The sequence below is a fragment of the Haliotis rufescens genome, unplaced genomic scaffold, assembly GCF_023055435.1.
Source record: "Haliotis rufescens isolate VD_foot unplaced genomic scaffold, xgHalRufe1.0.p SCAF_4, whole genome shotgun sequence".
Lineage (NCBI taxonomy): Eukaryota > Metazoa > Mollusca > Gastropoda > Lepetellida > Haliotidae > Haliotis > Haliotis rufescens.
In genome coordinates, this window is record NW_025964112.1 from 62,603,920 (window position 1) to 62,623,022 (window position 19,103).

At 42.0% G+C, this 19,103-nt stretch overlaps 1 protein-coding gene across 3 annotated transcripts in view; it reads right to left on the reverse strand.

Annotated features, from left to right (window-relative positions):
* The window catches only part of LOC124116764 (von Willebrand factor A domain-containing protein 7-like), a 53,936-nt gene that overhangs the window by 17,517 nt on the left and 17,316 nt on the right, over positions 1-19,103 (reverse strand). For 2 of the 3 annotated variants that reach the window (XM_048382082.1, XM_048382083.1), the window contains exons 10-23: positions 18,391-18,555; positions 16,938-17,059; positions 15,160-15,325; positions 14,482-14,567; positions 13,497-13,653; positions 13,175-13,344; positions 12,569-12,680; positions 11,513-11,714; positions 10,713-10,806; positions 9,063-9,301; positions 7,760-8,069; positions 6,359-6,591; positions 5,432-5,522; positions 2,255-3,361 (exon numbers count right to left, since the gene is read on the reverse strand). In XM_048382082.1, the coding sequence (XP_048238039.1) occupies positions 3,185-3,361; positions 5,432-5,522; positions 6,359-6,591; positions 7,760-8,069; positions 9,063-9,301; positions 10,713-10,806; positions 11,513-11,714; positions 12,569-12,680; positions 13,175-13,344; positions 13,497-13,653; positions 14,482-14,567; positions 15,160-15,325; positions 16,938-17,059; positions 18,391-18,555 (2,324 nt within the window). In that variant the 3' untranslated portion in view covers positions 2,255-3,184. Of the gene's footprint in view, positions 1-2,254; positions 3,362-5,431; positions 5,523-6,358; positions 6,592-7,759; positions 8,070-9,062; positions 9,302-10,712; positions 10,807-11,512; positions 11,715-12,568; positions 12,681-13,174; positions 13,345-13,496; positions 13,654-14,481; positions 14,568-15,159; positions 15,326-16,937; positions 17,060-18,390; positions 18,556-19,103 lie in introns of those variants that run through there. The other variant, XM_048382084.1, reaches the window with a different exon arrangement.

Below are 19,103 nucleotides of genomic sequence, written 5' to 3' on the forward strand. Positions count from 1 at the left end.
GGCCTCCTGGAACCGCTTCTCCGGCACAGTGCCTGGCATAAAATATGTTGTTTAATTAATTGTTACTCTTAAAGCCCCCAACTTTAAATGTGTAGTATTACTGATATTTTATCAATTGGAAGAGGCGTTGTCATAGATTTATGAATATTTAATTAAGTTATTATTTGTTTGAGAACATTTAAAAGATATTTATAGAAATTATACACCCTAATGATGTAAACTACAACGTTTTAAGAGATAGGTTTATAACCATTGTTGTTTCGTCTGACCGGCCTAGATAAGCTGCTTCCATGTTACCCCGTCAATGAAATACATCTATCAAACTTTATGTGTAATGATGCCATCATAATACAGGTTTAGGTTTACGTTTCTACAGCAGCACACAGCTTTGATCTATCCCCATGTTTTAAACCAACCTCTATCTATCAAACGTTATGTGTAATGATGCCATCATAATACAGGTGAGGTTTACGTTTCTATAGCAGTACACAGCTTTGATCTATCCCTATGTTTTAAACCAACCTCCACAATACTCCGCAAACAGTTCCTTGGCTGTTACATTTTTGATACCACCGAAATCTCCGCGTCTCCCGAATATTCCCATAGGCAACGTCTCCTGACAAAACTTCGCCACAGCTTTCAAGATGGCGGCCTCTGTGATGTCCTGGTGGGTGAAGCCAGACGGCAGAAGGCTGTACCTGTTTGGCAGGAAGCCCAACACGCAGACGACACACACCAACAAAATGACTAACGAATATCCAGAAGACGCCATACTTTTGATTCTTATGTCGTACAGAATCTTCCAAGACACAAACGGGGAATAAGAGTTTGTTTTCACACCTTATCACTAATCAGATCTACTATGTATGTCACTCAAAACCAGCAGTTGATACTGATGGCTGTATGATAAGGCAAAATAATTCACAGTTCCGTCGGTTCTATCTTGTCCTGATTGTAATAGTACGCGGTTCTTTACCAGATGAGAGACGATTCCTGTGCATCAATTGTAGAATGTCGATATAAATTCAGTCTGATAAGCTAAACCTATGTTCCTTCCTCAGTAATGCAAACATAACTGAGCAGAGACTATATTGGTCAGGTTCCTCTCAGCGCCCAACTCTATCAAGAAATAATACCTTAAGCGCACTGTTCTAAAATATATCATGGCGCCACTCTTATACCCCAGTAGGATATTCACCCCGACCAATCGTCATCTGCACGTCATAATACAGATCTGTGTGATATTCCCCTCCTGACTCACTAATCCATGCATCATATATTAAGTGGTCTGTTTAAATTTCATGTCGTACGGATAACGATTATCTATTCCTCAAGAGACACGTACACATTTCAGGAAATACTTCACGATAATGACAGATAAGCGTAGCGCTTAGTAAACTCTTAGCAACATCTACAATGCAAAACAATTTTCGTAATCACCAAATAGATAGCTATCAACACGGTAGTCGGACTTTCTAAGCTTTATAGCAGGAATGTGGCGAATAAAGGTTTACGTTGTTTGTACATTTTCTTAAGAGTATAACATTGCTTCCTTCAGCTGTCAGAACCGTTCATCATGAGTTCGAATCCCACATTCGTCTGTAATATGATAACTAAATGCGCCATAGCTGCTCGCGGGTTTAACAAAGTAGTAAATGTGACTCTTTTACTTCCCTTGACATGAAGCCGTTATAAAACTGGCGTTATATTCAATAAATAAATACAACTTTACATATCTAAAAGAGATATCTGCCAAAATGTAATAGACCACACATGTAATATGCTATTCAAACTATATGTATACGTTATCAATTATAGCCTATCCATTATTCCAAAGATATCTTTATCAACGATTGGCGAAATATCTTGTAAAGTACATAATTATACTTAGACGAAAGGTTAGACTATACACACAAGCATGTTTATTTCAGATGGATACTTTCAAAAGTAATTCTCTAAATGCGTGTCGGGTTTGTTAGAATTCTTATCGATCGTATTAAGTTAATATTTAAAGTTCTTTATCAATCTATCCAGCATTTAGATAAAGTCCTGCAAGGAAACAACGCTGGAATTCAAAGACCATGTTGAGCTGGGTCTTAGTGTTGTCGACTTCCCCTGCAATATCCTGGTGACGGCATTACACAGACAGGGTGTGGACGGTGCACCCGTGTGACGCCGACAACAGGTCAACAGTGCACATGGACAAAGCTCCCACTTAAAGCTCTGAGAAAAAACCATTGAGAGATGTGTATTTAAGTTTATTTTCAAACGAGATACCTGGTACACAAAGGACAAACAATTCTTGAGAGAGAATTTTAGTACTGAAGATGAACGTATTTAACAAATTAGAAAGATACAACGAAATAAATACGTAAAACAAGTAAGCAAATCAAGGTTGCAGTTATCACAGTATACTCAATAAATAGATATTCACATATGTACATTGGCTATACACTTACTTTAATTCCTGGCTGGACAACAACACGTGGTTGTCATAGTAAGCTCGTCATTATCCACAAGATGATTTAATCGATAGCTGTACGTATGTTTATAATACTGAAGATCTTGAGTAAACGGGGCAGCAAAATTATTACAGACTCCAAATGAGTAAATTCTTTACATCGCATCGGCAATATTACAGCCATATGGCGACAAATAAAACAGAAAAAAACATGTCATTCTTCATAAAAAATAAACACATGTGTGTTACATACACATTTTTATATAATTAAGGACGTTTTAGAAAAAAAAGTTGCCCGGATTTTAGTATTATTATTCTTTGGGTGACCTCATACACATCTAGAATTAACTAATTTCACTGAAACAATTAATATAAACAATTCATATGTTACATGTATTTTCTGAGGATAAACGTCCAGTGACTAAACATAAGTTTTTATCCATTTGAAAACGGAAAGGTTCCATCAGCAAATATACTACTCGTGACAGATTAACTATAGTAATATGAAAGAATCGGGTTATCCTTAACTTATTTTGAGTAGTATAGGATTGAAAACGAAAATGTTCCATCAGGAAGTAGAAATGTCCTCATGAATCCATTCACTGATGATAAAACACAGTACTCCATCGCCACACGCCAGTACAAATGTCTGTAAATACACTATAGATATCACCGGTAAGGAAACCTGTCTCGTCTCCTGAGTCCATATGTTGTCCGTGACGTTTAGTCCCACGCCGTGGTCCGGAACCTGCCAGTGTTAGAGGATGGGGTCACCGAGGAACATTTCCCATATTTGGTGATGAGGACTGCCGCAACAACTATCCCCACCACCGCTGCGATAACACCGACGGAGATCCCAGCAATAGCCCCTGTGGATAGCTCATAAGGTTCGTCAGTTACCTGTTAGGGGAGAGAAGTGATATAGCTAAATGATGCGATTCTTGTGCTAACTTCAAATAAGTTGAGCTTGTTCTAGATAATTTACCAATACACTACCAAGTGTAAGTATATCAAAACATCGTCCAAGAAAAAAGTGTTTTGTTAAAGAAAGTAATCGTTTTGCATAGAACAGATTTTATCTTGACGGATATTTATATTCTAGCAAGCTGAAGACGAGCTTCGTTTCTTGTTTCTGAAGACAAGCCAGTAGCGGATTCGTTATTCAAAGTCCGTACATTACAGGCACAATAAGTCCAAGTGTATGTGAACTGGCCAAAGTGAGATAACATAAGTCATTTTCGAGGACATCCTGTGATCCGTCCTGTACTGAATAACGAACTCGCTCCTGATTATTCAAAACTACAGGACCCGTGAAGATCCGGGGTAGAATAGGTCTTCAGCAACCCATGCTTGCGGTAAAAGGTGACTATGCTTGTAAAAGGCGACTAACGGGATCGGGTGGACAGGCTCGCTGACTTGGTTGATGCATGTCATCGATCCAAATTGCGTGGATCGATGCTCATGATATCAATCACTGGACTGTCTGGTCCAGACTCGTTTATTTAAAGACAGCCGTCATATAGCTGGAATGTTGCTGAGTGCGGCGTTAAACAACAAACCAACCAACCAACCAATCCAAACTACTGAATAAGTATACAGTTGCAGGGAGATCTTATATTTGTTACACTTAAACACAACAACGAACCTGCCGCTAACATCAGGCTGCCTTACACCCTTAGATGTTTAGGACTGAATGAGTGACTGAGTTGGGTATAAGGCCGCTTTTAACAGTATTCCTGTCATATCACGGCGTGTAAGCTTCATGTGGGAAGAAATCCCGAAATGATGCAGGTGTCTGACGCTTGTCGCTGCCACCATTGAAACCCAGGAGCAGGGGTATGGTGGTGACACACCTAGAAACATAATCGGGGCGAACCGGTATTCGAACCCATAATCAAAGGTCCCTGCGTGTGCAAGGGACGCAACTCTGCTCAGCGAACTGCGGCGCCTTAGACGTCTGGCCGCCCGTGCCCCTTTTACGACCTGGGCTGATACCGTGTGTTACAAGATGACACAAATGACAAGTTCATTGACATCAGGTCGTGAATGGCAGGCAACACAGCATGTCAAAATGAATTCGGAAAATTTGCTAGTGTTAATAGGAACTTTACTTTTATCCCCGTCCGCACGCACACACAGCTTAGAAACAGTCTAGGCACTGAGAATGTAATCACGGATAAGATACTTGAAATGAACTTTGTGCCGGATGTCTGTTTAGACACGTTTGTCATTCTGTCTGAAAGACAGTTCATGTTCAGGACTGAATTAATATGATTATCATTATTATGAATCGTTTGTTCAAGATATATCACGTACAATGATGCGTGCACGGGTTAATTACGACAGAGGCATGTTTATGTGACTGTGTAGTTCTGTCCGTTGTTAATACCAAATAGGTATAATAATAAATATATAATAAAATAATATCTGTGTTCCAGGAGAAAAGCCAATGGCCTAGAAGTTAGTCTTACGTAATTGAATAGAGGTGGTTGGTTGGTTTTTTGTATAATTAACGCCGGTCGGTCTGTAAATAATCGAGTCTGGACCAGACAATACAGGGATTGATATCATGACCATCGATCTACGCAATTTGGATCGATGACATGCACCAACCAAGTCAGCGAGCCTGACCACCCGATCCCGTTAGTCGCATCTTACGACAAGCATAGTTGCCTTTTACAGCAAGCATAGGTTGCTGAAGACCAATTCCAACCCGGATATCTTCACGGGTCTAATTGAATAGAGAATGCTAGTAATTCATCAATGGCCAAATATTCAATATGTTTCATTTCAGTGTCTGTTGACAGCTAACTAACTGTTATTTTTCGTGTTTATTTTAGATCAAATATTTTGTAGTGGTGGAGGGGAAATGGGGCGTATACAAACACAGATGCCATTCTCTGATTTAACTGAATTAAGGTAATGGATTTTTTCAATCGTTTATGTGGATTGGTTCATAGCCAAGCATACCTTGGTGTCTGTAACGTCAAACTCGCATTGCCCTTCATTACCGGCTACGTCGATGACGACGACGTACGTCAGGGGGTGGCAGCACGTGGACCTGGGGAGAGTGGAGACGGGGGTGAGTAATGCTTCACAGATGTGTCACGACATCGTGTACGGCGATCTCACCTGAACCAAGTGAACACATAGCCGTCGGAATATGATATTCATTACGTCGGACATGTGACAGACGTACGAGGTCCCAGATAGTCACAATTCTCAGGTCAGCAAGTTTGGGTTTGTTTTTGGTTTGTTTGTTGTTTAACGCCGCACACAGCAATATTCCAGCTATATGACAGGGAAAGTATTTTGTTCATATTTCATATTTGCCTGATGTAAGCCTCACATTCAGCGTGTGCCAGTTGCCTCGTACATAAAGCACATTATCTTACCTCCATGTCAGAATGTTGAGATCTGTTTGGTTCTGATTGGATCTTAGAGAGATCCCTTATAAATCCCTTCTACCCCGCCGCGAAGAAAATAGTACGCAGGTTGATTTCTCTGAGGGAGAATAAATCCCTTATACCCCGCTACGAATACGTTGCTTACGAGTCAGTGAAAGTCACGTGACTAAGCACACGTTAACCTCAGTTCAACATGTTCTATCAATTTTCAATTTGTTATAATTCTTTTACAATATTAGATAGAAACATGTCGGCAAGATAAATTCGTAGTAGCAGGATCACTCGGGCTATAATGTGTATTTCTAACGCGGGACCTTTAAAAAAACACATATAACCCTCGAGATACTGCTACAACTCATAATACGCATGCGTTCTGAATGAAATATCACACAGTGGCACATGTTGATTATATGTGGGAATGTCTGCGTTGTTCACGGACTTGAGTCTATCTCTATACTGACACTGAAAGTTTGAAGAAAGGAAAACTAACGTCAAGGTTCCTGTCTTCAATCCAGAGCTAAGGGTGTCTCCTTCGGCGAACTTGTCGTGGTTGAGGACGCTGGAGTCACCAGCAGTGGACTCGACCAAGTACAGACCTGACCCCTCATCTCCGAATTGAACTGTTCCAAACCACACGTGTTGGTCACAGTCGTCGGAAGATGTCTGGGACGGGCTACAACGGCCGTGCGTGGAGGTGACGTTACACACTGGTGGGGTGTGGTCCTAGAGAACAGAATGGACAGAGTTAGTAGACTCATGAATACCCTACAACAATCACGGTTTCATACCATTAGACATAACAATATACAAAAACATCCAAAGGATAATCTAAGATGAAGGGCGTCCATTTCAAATAGTAAGTGACGAGAACAAAATTAATGACCTCCTCCGTGGTCTAATGGATACAGCGTCTGCCCAGAGAACGGAAGGTCGGTGGTCCGATCCCCTGGCCGCGTCATACAAAACGACGCAAGGGCAGATCGGCTCGGAGTCAATATGTAGTGTCTAAGTGGTGTACCCATTAAACTGTTTTGTTTGTTTAGTTGTTGTTAATCTGTCAATAATCGAGTAGAGTCTGGACAAGACAATCCAGTGATTGACGATCGATCCACGCAGTTGGGATACGGTGACATACATCAACCAAGTCAGTGAGCCTGACCACCCGATCCCGTTAGTCGCCTCTTACGACAAGCACACCATTTAAACTGAGGCATGGTATCTCAGTGGACTAACACTATAAAACAACACACAGACAGACGCGTGCGCGTAGTATCAATGTATCCGCCTAAATGTTTCTTTGTATTTGACTCAGCATAATTGATAAATGCTACTAAGCTTAAGCTAAAGCTGCCGGACTCGCTCTTCCAGGAACTAATAATGCAAAATATATATTGATGAACAACTTCAATATTACAATTAGGAATGCCGTTTCCATGTACGTTCTAACACCTACATAAAGCAAGTTATCGCTCCTAATTGTAATAAAGCACATCCACATCCATATATCTTATCCTCAATTAGTACTTCAACTTCTAAATGCCTCTCAAAGGAGCTTCCAATATTTCCATCTGAAATCAGCTTTTAAATATATCGACGCTAATTTGGTGTGGTCAAAAACATTGTCCAGAAACACAAATTTTAATTCTCATTTTTCAAAAAACAAATTTAGTTTTACTTATTTCTTAAACTGTACCCTTATACAGCAAATGTGTACATTCAATTCCAGAACATTTCTTCAGCTTATTCTCTGAAGATCATGGCTGTTTTCTACCTGAATTAGTGAATTAGTTTTGAGTTCTCGAATGTTTTCTGAGTAAATTACATTGTAAGGGTTAGGTTACTGGGATAAATGTCCCAGCGCTATCTACATTCAGAAGGCGACTGTATTTACCGTATGTCTGACTGCAGAACCAACTGTGGTAGCCTTGGCAAGACCAAGTGCTTTGGTTGCTGACGCTGAGGTAACTACGGACGCCAGTGTAGAGGTTGTGGGTGACGTTGTTGTAGTAATCATAGTTGTAGTACTTGGTGATGTAGTCATCGTTGTTGTAGTACTTGGTGCTATAGTCGTCGTTGTAGTCGTCGTCGTACAGTCGTACACGGGCTTGGTGAGTCCGGGAGCCAGGTCAAACGTACACTGCGCTGTGTTGCTGGCCATGTCGACCACGTTGATGTAAGACACGGGGTCGCAGCAGTCGCTCCTGGAACATGATAATTCAATTAATCACAGCAACCACCCAAAGTCTTTGGCGATTCGTTTGTCTGTTTGTTTGTTGTTTAACGCCGCATTCAGGAATATTCAAGCTATATGACGGCGTTCTGAAAACAACCGAGTATGGACCAGATAATCCAGTGATTGATATTATGAGTATCGATGCACGCCATTTTCATACAATGACATGCATCATATATACCAAGTCACCGAGCCTGACCACCCGATCGCGTTAGTCGCCTCTTACAAAAGGATAGGTTGCTGAATACTTATTCTAACCCGGATCTTCACGGGTCCTTTTTGGCGATCCGAGTCAGACGAAGTTTGGCTAGTTAGAAATAGGTAACAATTTACCGAACGTTCCTTGCATCATTATGTGATGGTCTACCATGGTACCTATTCAAGTAAAAATCTTATATTATGTTAAAACATCACCGTGCACTGCATCCTTTAGATCCAAAACACAACCACGACCCGTATAAAATACATCACCATCGACTAACCACTCTTGTTAGATTCAGTTTATCCACCCTCAAACAGGGTGTATAGTTTGCACGGCAATTTAGTACAACAGGTATCATGGTATTTCGTTAAAGAACGAACATGTTTGCTTGGTTTTCTAGTCATTCCCTCGATGATTGAATAAGTTTCCAAACATGAGTGAGTGAGTGAGTATGGTTTTACGCCGCTTTTAGCAATATTCCAGCATCATCACGGCGGGGAACACCAGAAATGGGCTTCACACATAGTACCCATGTCGGGAATCGAACCCGGGTCTTCGGCGTGGCGAGCGAACGCTTTAACCACTAGGCTACCCGACCGCCCCTCCAAACATGAACAGAGGTGAGTTATCATGTATCGTGTTGGTCTTTACAATCGATATAGACATTGTGTCGTTACAGCACCAGTTAGAATTATTGTGTTTGGTATTTGTGTGAAAATCAAAGTCTGTTTTATTACTCGTTTGTTTGGAAATGCATACCCTATAGAGGCCGTCTTGGCCCCCTTGTCAATGGTGTGCCCAAGGGTGAAGTTTTCAAACTTGAAGTTGCCCGTCTTCCCCACGGTGGACGAGATCTGGAACAGCCCGAAACCCACATCCCCGAACTGTGCCGTCCCCGACCACGTGTGCAAGTGACAACTACACGGATCCATCTGAGCCATACTGCAACTTCCGGTTACCGAGGTCACGTTACACTCAGGGGTCGTGTTGTCCACTTTCTGGAACAGTTCAGACATTGAGCAAAATGACAGTGGACATAAGGATTGATATAGGCAAAGGAAACATTCAAGGAATTATGTCTAGCCAATTTATCATTAACAGCTAACATCCAAATACTCATCCAGAAGCAGATCGCCATCCACGTCCCCATCACACCCTGAGTGAGTGAGTGAGTGAGTGAGTGAGTGAGTGAGTGAGTGAGTTGGGTTTATCGCCGCTTTTATCAGTATTCCAGTTATATCACAGCGTGTCAGCTGAATGTGGGAGGAAAGCCTGAAGTGATGCAGGTTTCAGACGTTTACCACTTCGGTGAAACCCACGAGCACAGGTATGTGCTGACAAACCTAGAAACATAATTTGGGCCAACAACCACAATTCGAACCCACAATCATAGGTTTCTGGCGTGCCCAAGGGACGCAACTCTGCAGAGCGAATCGCGGCGCCTCAGACGCCAGGGCCACCCGTGGTCCATCCACATGTACAACCAAATCATCATTCTAACATCCGTCTCCCTCTATACCTATACCCGCTTGTCGTATGAAGCGACTAAATGCGTTGGGTGTCCACGTCCCCATCCTCACCCCTTTTCAATCCACATCATCATCCTCATCCTTATCCTCATCCACAACCACAATCACATCCTGATCCAGGAATCCTTGGGGATTATGGCTTTGGGATAGGTCGCCATTAACTTTTGCTTTTTCAACATGCGACTAACTAATTTAGATAAGAGCCGTGACTGTGTTGGTTGCGTGTCATCGTACCCCGACTGCCTGGAACGTATTACATCAGCAATAAGTGGTTTGACTGATCCAGACTCTCAGGCTGCCGTAATATAGCTGGAATGTACTATCTCTCCACATCCACATCTTCAAGCACATCCACATCTTCAAGAACATCCACAACCAAATCTTCAGTACAACTCCATCCTCAAGCATATCCACATCTCTAAGCAAATCCACATCTTCAAGCACATCCATATCTTCAAGCACACCCAAAACTTCAAGCACATCCACATCTACAAGCACATCCACAACCACATCATCAAGCACATCCACATCTTCAAGCACATCCACATCCACATCTTCAAGCACATCCATATTTTCAAGCACATCCACATCTTCAAGCACATCCACATCCATACCCACATCCACATCCATTCCCACATCCAAATTCACATTCACATTTCCATCCATTCCCACATCCAAATTCACATTCACATTTCCATCATCCATTCATGTTAATTACCTTTCATGAATCGATTGACCCACTCATTTAACTGTATTTCTACCAACCACTCAAAGGTACTGATACTGAAAACCAAACATAATAGCTTCTGAACATTATTTACTGTAAAAGTCCCATTCAGCATTTCCAATGTTCAATGGGTATTGGCTGTGACATGCTCACCTTCACCACGTGTTTCTCCACTGTGACCCTGCGAGTGTCATACTGGGGACTGTGTGTCGACACGCCGTCAGGTTCCGCCGACAACGTCACCGTTCTGAACAGATTCAAGAAGATGACGTTCACTCTTATCACTCAAAACTCAAAAAGCGCCACTCTAAAATGCACTAAAAGTAGAACCAACTCGCGCTCAGATCACCGCTTTAACACGTTCCCTTATTCCTACACCAGCTATTCTGTTATTGTCCTTTTATGTGATTCATGACATTTTCGATACATATGCCCCATACATGCTAATGTGATTCAATCGGCGCTGTGTGCATTCCAAGGAAATGGTGTCACGCAATATACAGCTGCAATTCAACTACAGCACGTGCTGGTTTTGGGCGAGCAGTGTCGTCAATTTTTTTTCAAATTCGAAAGCTCACACAAACACAGATGGAATTTAAGGTATCGATTCTATGTTCGAGACCTATTTAATATGCAGCAGCTTTATCTTGGGAAAAACATTTCACAAGTGATAATCGATACTAATGTTGTGTCATAATATATGGTGATTGATTCCGCTTCGAAGATCCGGGATAGAATTGGTCTTCGGCAACCCAGCTTGTCGTAAGAGGGGACTAACGGGATCGGGTGGTCAGGCCCGCTGACTTGTTTGATGCATTTCATCGTATCTCAATTGCGTAGATCGATGCTCACGATATCAATCAACGCGATTATTAACGGACCGCAGCGTTAAACAACAAACAAGGTTATGGCGCCGATTGCATAATATACAGTTTATGAGTGTGTTAACCTACGTGGTGACCCCGTCTGTGTGCCCTGCGTGGATGGTGAATGTGCCCGTGGCATTAGCGCCACCGTCAAGATTGAAGGTCTTTTCGGTGGGGTTGACAGCAAACCCAAGGTCGTCTTTAATGTCCACCTTGATGGCGGTCTTGCTGTCGCCCCTGTTCGACACTGTGTAGGGAATCTTGAGAGATTCGTCGACATACAGGGAACCTGTACGTTCATAAAGTGAACAATCAACGGACAATAGATAATGAGTGGAATAATATGTATGTATTACATGATCCATGATCAATCGCTGAATAGAAGTATTACCCCCAAAATGCTTCTTTCTTCTAGCCTCTTCAATTGTGTGTCCGTTTGGCGCACTAAATAGCGCACCGTAAACGCCTAAGAAATGTTCTTGCTTAGTTATTTTCAATTTTTGAAGCAAACTTTAAAAACTCTTCGCCCTCACAAATCATCGAAAAATGCGAGATCTGAGCACCTTACGAAATTAGAATCCAATCCAAGGATTTGCAATATTGTAACACGTAATTTATTATCCATATTACAGTAAAAGACATGGCGAGGTAACGGACTCGATCATTCCTATGGCATGCCATCTGTCATATTTTTATTTAGGCGTGGCGTGGTGAAATCTCATCAAACTGATCAAAAGCGGTGGTGTTTTTTATAACTCTGTACTACCAAAGATTGCTTTATTACAACTATGTGGGATTGGGGATATGGCCATTACGAGAGAACATTTGATGCAATTTCTCACGAATTTCTTGCAAAGCAACACACAATACCAGCGACTTGTGGTTAAGGGCGTTTCTTCACGTCACCTCGTAAACATGTTCCCTGATTCAAGTCCAAATTTAATATGAAGGTTTGTAAACGAACAAATCCACATAACAACAACTTTTGCCTCAGAGTATATTAACACAGAGGAATTCAAAAGATGAAATAGTATTCGTTAAATGGTTCATCCAGAATCGCATCACATTTATCCCGCCATGGCGCGCACTGGCCTACATGCCCCTATCATAGTATGCAAGAAATAACACCTATATGAAACCTACCCGGTAATGTTCCGATGTCGAGTTTGATTGCAATGGGTGTTATCCGGGTGGGATCCAGTCTCTGTACGGGGAAGTGCAGGATGTCAGCGCCGGTGATGCTCACCTGGAACGCCTGGAGTGGTACGTAGAGATAATAACGTGAGTGAGTCCCCTAGTTTAACGTGAGTGGGTGAGTTGGGTTTAACGCCGCTTTTAACTGTATTAATGTTGGAGGAACGCCCGAAGTGATGCAGGTCTCAGACGTTTACCACTTCGGTGAAACCCACGAGCACGGGTATGGTGCTGACAAACCTAGAAACATAATCGGGGCGAACCGGGATTTCGAATCCACAATCATAGGTTTCTGGCGTGCCCAAGGGACGCAACTCTGCATGACGATTTGCGGCGCCGTAGATTTGCCCCCAAACTGGTTTAACGACAGTTTCGTAAATACGTGAGTGAATGTTGTGGGGGTGGGGTAGGGTTTAGCTGCTGGGATTTTATCCCAAATATATATATTGTCCTCGAAAAGAAATTGTATGCCACACAAATTGCATTGGTTGCCATTTGGTGTTTAGAAAACAATATTTTACCATAACATAATAAATATTCAGTACCACTCATTACCTTTGTGGGAAGGGTGAAACTTCCCTTGAACATGGATGCTGCGCGACCTCGACCTTGAGTCAAGGGAGATGAATCTAGCGACTTTCCGGCACTGTCTGTCAGGACAACTCTGTCTATTCCTTTTATCTTGTCTATCGATGGAACGGTGATTACTACTGTGGCCTTTTCACCTGAAAATATAATTTTTTCATAAATAATTAACCGTTCTGACAAATTAAGTAACTTGTCAATCCGGACAGTTAATCTGGACAATTTTATTGTATCAGTGTTTGGTTGACTATCCTTGATGTGTTTTCCTCCAAACGAGTCCTCCCAGCGGTACCTGCAATGGGTCTTCCTGTGATCTCATACTGGAATCCGTTCAGGGGGTTTGTCTGTACAAACTTGGTGCTGAAGTCGATGGTGCTCTGTGCGGTCACCTCCAGGGCCCAGCTGACACTGTCCTGCTTCGTCAGATGCCACACGCCAGGATCGGGAGCCTGGAATATACAAACAAATGTTTCAAGTTGTTTATATTTTTCAAAACACATGTTTAGTTTCCTTCAAGACTCTCACTACCTGTGGGAATAGGTGATATCACAATAGCTACTGCTGCTGAGTAACAAATACTGGATAATAATGAAATATTCTGCAAAAAGGTTTGTCATCAATTTGCGAATGATATGTGTAAGTAATATTAGTGGCGGTAGAAACTGTTGTAAATATATGTGTAGTAATTATGAGTGGCACAAATGATTGAATTATCAAGCGAGTAGAGCTGGTTTAGCACTGGAATTTAGAGTTATCCGCCTTTGTTGTTTACATGGACACGTCAGGGTTGATCGTTCGAGAAGATTCTGGAAGGCTGGCTTCACCTATATAAGAGCGACAAGGGGGCGTTTCCAGGACTTTTTCAACCTGACTTTTTAATCTACTTGCCAAGGGCGGTTTGGATACATATTTTGAAACATCGAATTCCTGCACGCTTCCAACATATCCTGGAAGAAAGGCCTGTTTTCAGACATTCGACAGTGACAATATTCTGGACATGCGTGACTCCAACACTAATTTTAGGGCTTGGGACGAGTGTCAAAACTAGATACTTTGAAATCTGCTATGAATTACACGATAAGGTAAACAAGTTATGCTAGTGTGTGTTTAAGTTTAAAGTTTAAGAGGTTTAAAGTTACAAGTTTCATATCCACAACAAGTGATGCTTCTTTGGGAGGAAAGTCCAAGTGACGGAGAGGCCTTTACAAATTGCAATCAATGTCATGCTTGAGATCACTTGGACACATGTGCCCAATACCTACAGGCTTAGGCTTTACCTTTATCTTGATGAGACGGACGCCTCCTCCAAGTTCTTTGACGGTAGTGGTTGCAAACGTCCCTGGTATCATTGGAATCGGGGTACCTAAATAGTTGATACAAATACAAATCAAGATGATACATCTATCAATATAAAAAAAATACCTTTGTTTAATACATTCTAAAGTCCAAATAATCAGAATTCCTCCTAAACGTATACTTTCTAATTACCATACACCGTGGGGATCTGATTAAGAATACCTTCTTCTTTTTTTAATTTATTTCACATTAGGGGCCACGATTTTACGTGGCTGGCCTAACGGGTCGTAGTATGTACAGGCTAGTGGACATGACTTGGGCAGAGCTTCTGATTATTACATGGTCCATTTTCTGATGTGTATTAATAACGTGTACTTTAAGAACTAGCTCCTTAACATAGTTATTAAATGTACAGAACTTCTCAAGAATTTTACATTCAAACACATAATATTTTGCCGTAAGAAGAAGATAACTGAGTATCGTTTTATCGGTTGACGCTGCAAATAATTCTCTATTTCTGTAACTTTCAAATATCATATTATTTATATTCACTTTCATCCATTTAAAAACACTGACCCAAAAATTACTAAAACGACTATGGACAGACGTATCGTAAGTTATATATATACGGAAGAACACAGAGTATGTTTGTCTCTTACCAGAAGGGCTTTTGAGAGTGTCAACTGGTTCTGACTTTGTGCCGGCGATGATCTTGATGGTGACCTCCTTAATAGTGGCGTCGACGGGGATGTCGAACACCTTGTTCTGTGACGGTGCCGCGACGTCGAGTTTTAGGATTGTAGTTGCTGACGTCGTCACTGACTCCTACATAGCAGGAATGGTTACAGAGCTATTTGTGAACATGTTACACGTAACAGGGCTACTTGTGAACTTCTTACACATACATTGTAATTGTCGTAATATAGTGAGTGAGTGAGTTGGGTTTAACGCCGCTTTTAACAGTATTACAGTTATATCGCGGCGTATCAGCTTAATATGGGAGGAAAGCCCGAAGTGATGCAGGTCTCAGACGTTTACCTCTTCGGTGAAACCCAAGAACACGGGTATGGTGCTGACAAACCTAGAAACATAATCGGGGCGAACCGGGATTCGAACCCACAATCATAGGTTTGTGGCGTGCCCAAGGGACGCAACTCTGCACAGCGAATCGCGGCGCCTTAGACGACTGGGCCACCCGTGCCCCCTGTCGTAATATAAGAAAAGATAGTATTTGTTCACGCACAGGACACAAAATAATAGAAAGTAACCAATTGAACATCCCTTGTATATGTCATGTTTTGAATGTTAAAATCTAACGGCAAGTTGGTTGAGTCTTTAAACATATTTTGGTAAGCGGTCAAGTTCAACCACAATGACACCTGACGGTATTCATTATTTCAATAACACGAATTTTACTTTGGATAAAATTTCACATAATGAAGGAAGAAAGGAAAACTAAAACTGTTCTAAAACTAAAGTGAAAGCGTTGGGTTTTACGCCGCTTTAAACAGTATTCCAGTTTTATCACAGCGTGTCGGCTTGACATGGGAGGAAAGGCCGAAGTGATGCAAGTGTTAAACGTTTAACGCTTTGGTAAAACAAACAAGCATGGGTATGGTGCTGACAAACAAACATAATCGGGGCGAACCGGGATTCGAACCTACAATCATAGGTTTCTGGCGTGCCCAAGAATCGCTGCGCCTTAGACGACTGGGCCACCTGTGCCCCCATCTTATTGAAGGTGACTATGATGTCTTTGGTAAAACCAACAAGCATGGGCATGGTGCTGACAAACAAACATAATCGGGGCGAACCGGGATTCGAACCCACGATGACACCTATGTTGCTAGTGTGCTCAAGGGACGCAACTCTGCATGGCGATTTGCGGCGCCGTAGACGACTGGGCCACCCGTGTCCCCTTACAACTTAAGAGAAACATTGTGAATAAATTACCAACATCGGTTAAGCGATATATAACAATCTGAGCTGCTACAAAACATTTGTGTTTTAAAATATGTATTGACAAAAAACTGATTTCTATAGCGTGTTGTTTACACTGTTCCTACATCTTAGGGATGTCACGTTGGATCATTGTTATATCTAGATACATTAAATCACCGGACTCTCTACTAAAATACGTATCATCTATTAAACATTTGGTATTACAACTTGACCCGTGGTAGAATAGGTCTTCAGCAACCCATGCTTGCCATAAAAAGCGATTATGCTTGTCGTAAGAGGCGACTAACGGGATCGGGTTGTCAGACTCGCTGACTTGGTTGATGCATGTCAGTGTATCCCTATTGCGTAGATCGATGCTCATGGTGTAAATCACTGGATGTCTGGTCCAGACTCTATTATTTACAGACCGCCACATAGAGCTAGAATATTGCTGAGTGCGGCGTAAGTAACAAACAAACAAAACAAACATCTGTACCTTAATGATGTCCGCCATCTTAGCCACGCCCCCCTTATCCGTGTGATACACTGACCCCCCTGAGGAGGCAGCGAGCCCCCCGTACAGGTCCATCCCCGCTGACCGCCGGGGTCGGAGCCGCGCTACAAACAAGAAAACAACATGAAAAATCAACATGGCAATCCTAATAATCACAATGTCGACACGTCAATCATAACAATCACCACATCAATCGTAACAATAACCATGTCAGTCCTAACAATAACCATGTCAATTTGACATCATGACGCCATTCAAACGATAACAATGGCACCCATGACAAGCACTACGTCAATCCTATGCACATAATCAAGTCTTGACCACACAAACCAGTGACTAAAACACGAGCAACGAACAACGCCATCGGGGTACGATGCTACACAATCAGCCAGCACGGTCTCATTTGATCGGTAGTGTGCATGTGTGACTTGAAAACATATTTTGTATCAAAGTTATCAACTTAACGAAATATTAGGGCTTTTTACGTTGTCTCCTTGTTCTAGAATAAACCGCTTTGCTTTATGACGCCTAAATGCTATTAGTGAAATATATGAGGATGGAGAGAAATAGACCAACATATATATTATGCATTTTTTTAATGTGAAGTTTACACATTATACGGCTTTTCCATTGGGCGAGAGGTTGGTCACATGATCACGAAACTGACGTTCATAAGTGTATAAAGACACATTTTGACGTTCACTAGATTGGATTCTTTAAACGTCGCAAGGCCCTCACTCTATGAAGTTCATACTCCAATGAACTCATCCAAAGTGAAAGTCAATATGTCTGCATATTTCTCTCAAATATTTTGTCATCCCACACAAACTAACACATTCATCACATTACGCTGTGCCGTGCGTCATTATTGTGTTGAGTATAAAGCGCTCATTCAACATACATCTACCATATTGCCATGAGTTTCCTTATTTGTTGCCATCAGCATAACCTTAGAACGCTCGTTGCATGCAAAGTATGCTATGCGCATTAAGAGTTATGCTAATTACTGACCCGTGAAGATCCGGGGTAGAATAGGTCTTCAGCAACCCATGCTTGCCGTAAATAGTGACTATGCTTGTCGTAAGAGGCGACTAACGGGATCGGGTGGTCAGACTCGCTGACTTGGTTGATGCATGTCATCGTATCCCAATTGCGTGGATCGATGCTCATGATGTTAAACACTGGATTATCTGGTCCAGACTCGATTATTTACAGACCGCCGTCATGTAGCTGGAATATTGCTGAGTGTGGCTTTACACAACAAACAATACAATGCAATACAATAAATACAATACTATGGTAATTACTGCTTAAGTTAAGCGTTCGAAACAACCGATTATTCTCTGTATCTTCGATTTTTGCTTCGAGTTAAAAGTAGAGACTTTTTGTTTGTTCCTGCCAACAACAGCGCACTGAGCAACATGTGTACATTTACCCGTCTGTCTCATGCTCCGGCCGCTGCAGTCGCCGGTCAAGGGAAAAGACACACTGATCTTCTTGTGGGTCACTATGTCTGTTACGTAATTGATCATGTCAGCATCTTTCGGTGAACGATCCGTGAAGACGTAGACCTTAGAGTTGGGCTTAGCCACAGTAGCAGCTGAAAATAGTAGTGGTGGTAGTAGTAGTAGTAGTAGTAGTAGTAGTAGTAGTAGTAGTAGTAGTAGAAGTCGTAGTAGTGTTATTATCGTAGTTGTCCTAGTATATGCATACGGTTTCTCAGTCTTAGTGGGGGCACGGGTGGCCCAGTCGTCTAAGGCGCCGCGATTCGCTGTGCAGAGTTGCGTCCCTGGGGCACGCCAGAAATATATGATTGTTGGTTCGAATCCCGGTTCGCCCCGATTATGTTTCCAGGTTTGTCAGCACCATACCCGTGCTCGTAGGTTTCACCAAAGTGGTAAACGTCTGAGACCTGCATCACTTCGGGCTTTCGTCCCACATTAAGCTGACACGCCGTGATATAACGGGAATACTGTTAAAAGCGGTGGAAACCCAACTCACTCACTCACTCAGTCTTAGTAATCCCTATGGTAGAATGGCATTATTATTTTTATTTGCAGCACACGCTGATTCAAAGAACTAAAAATAACTTAACTTGGGGGTCGTCCTGCAGCACACACAGTAACAGCCTAATTCAGTTTGGGTCAT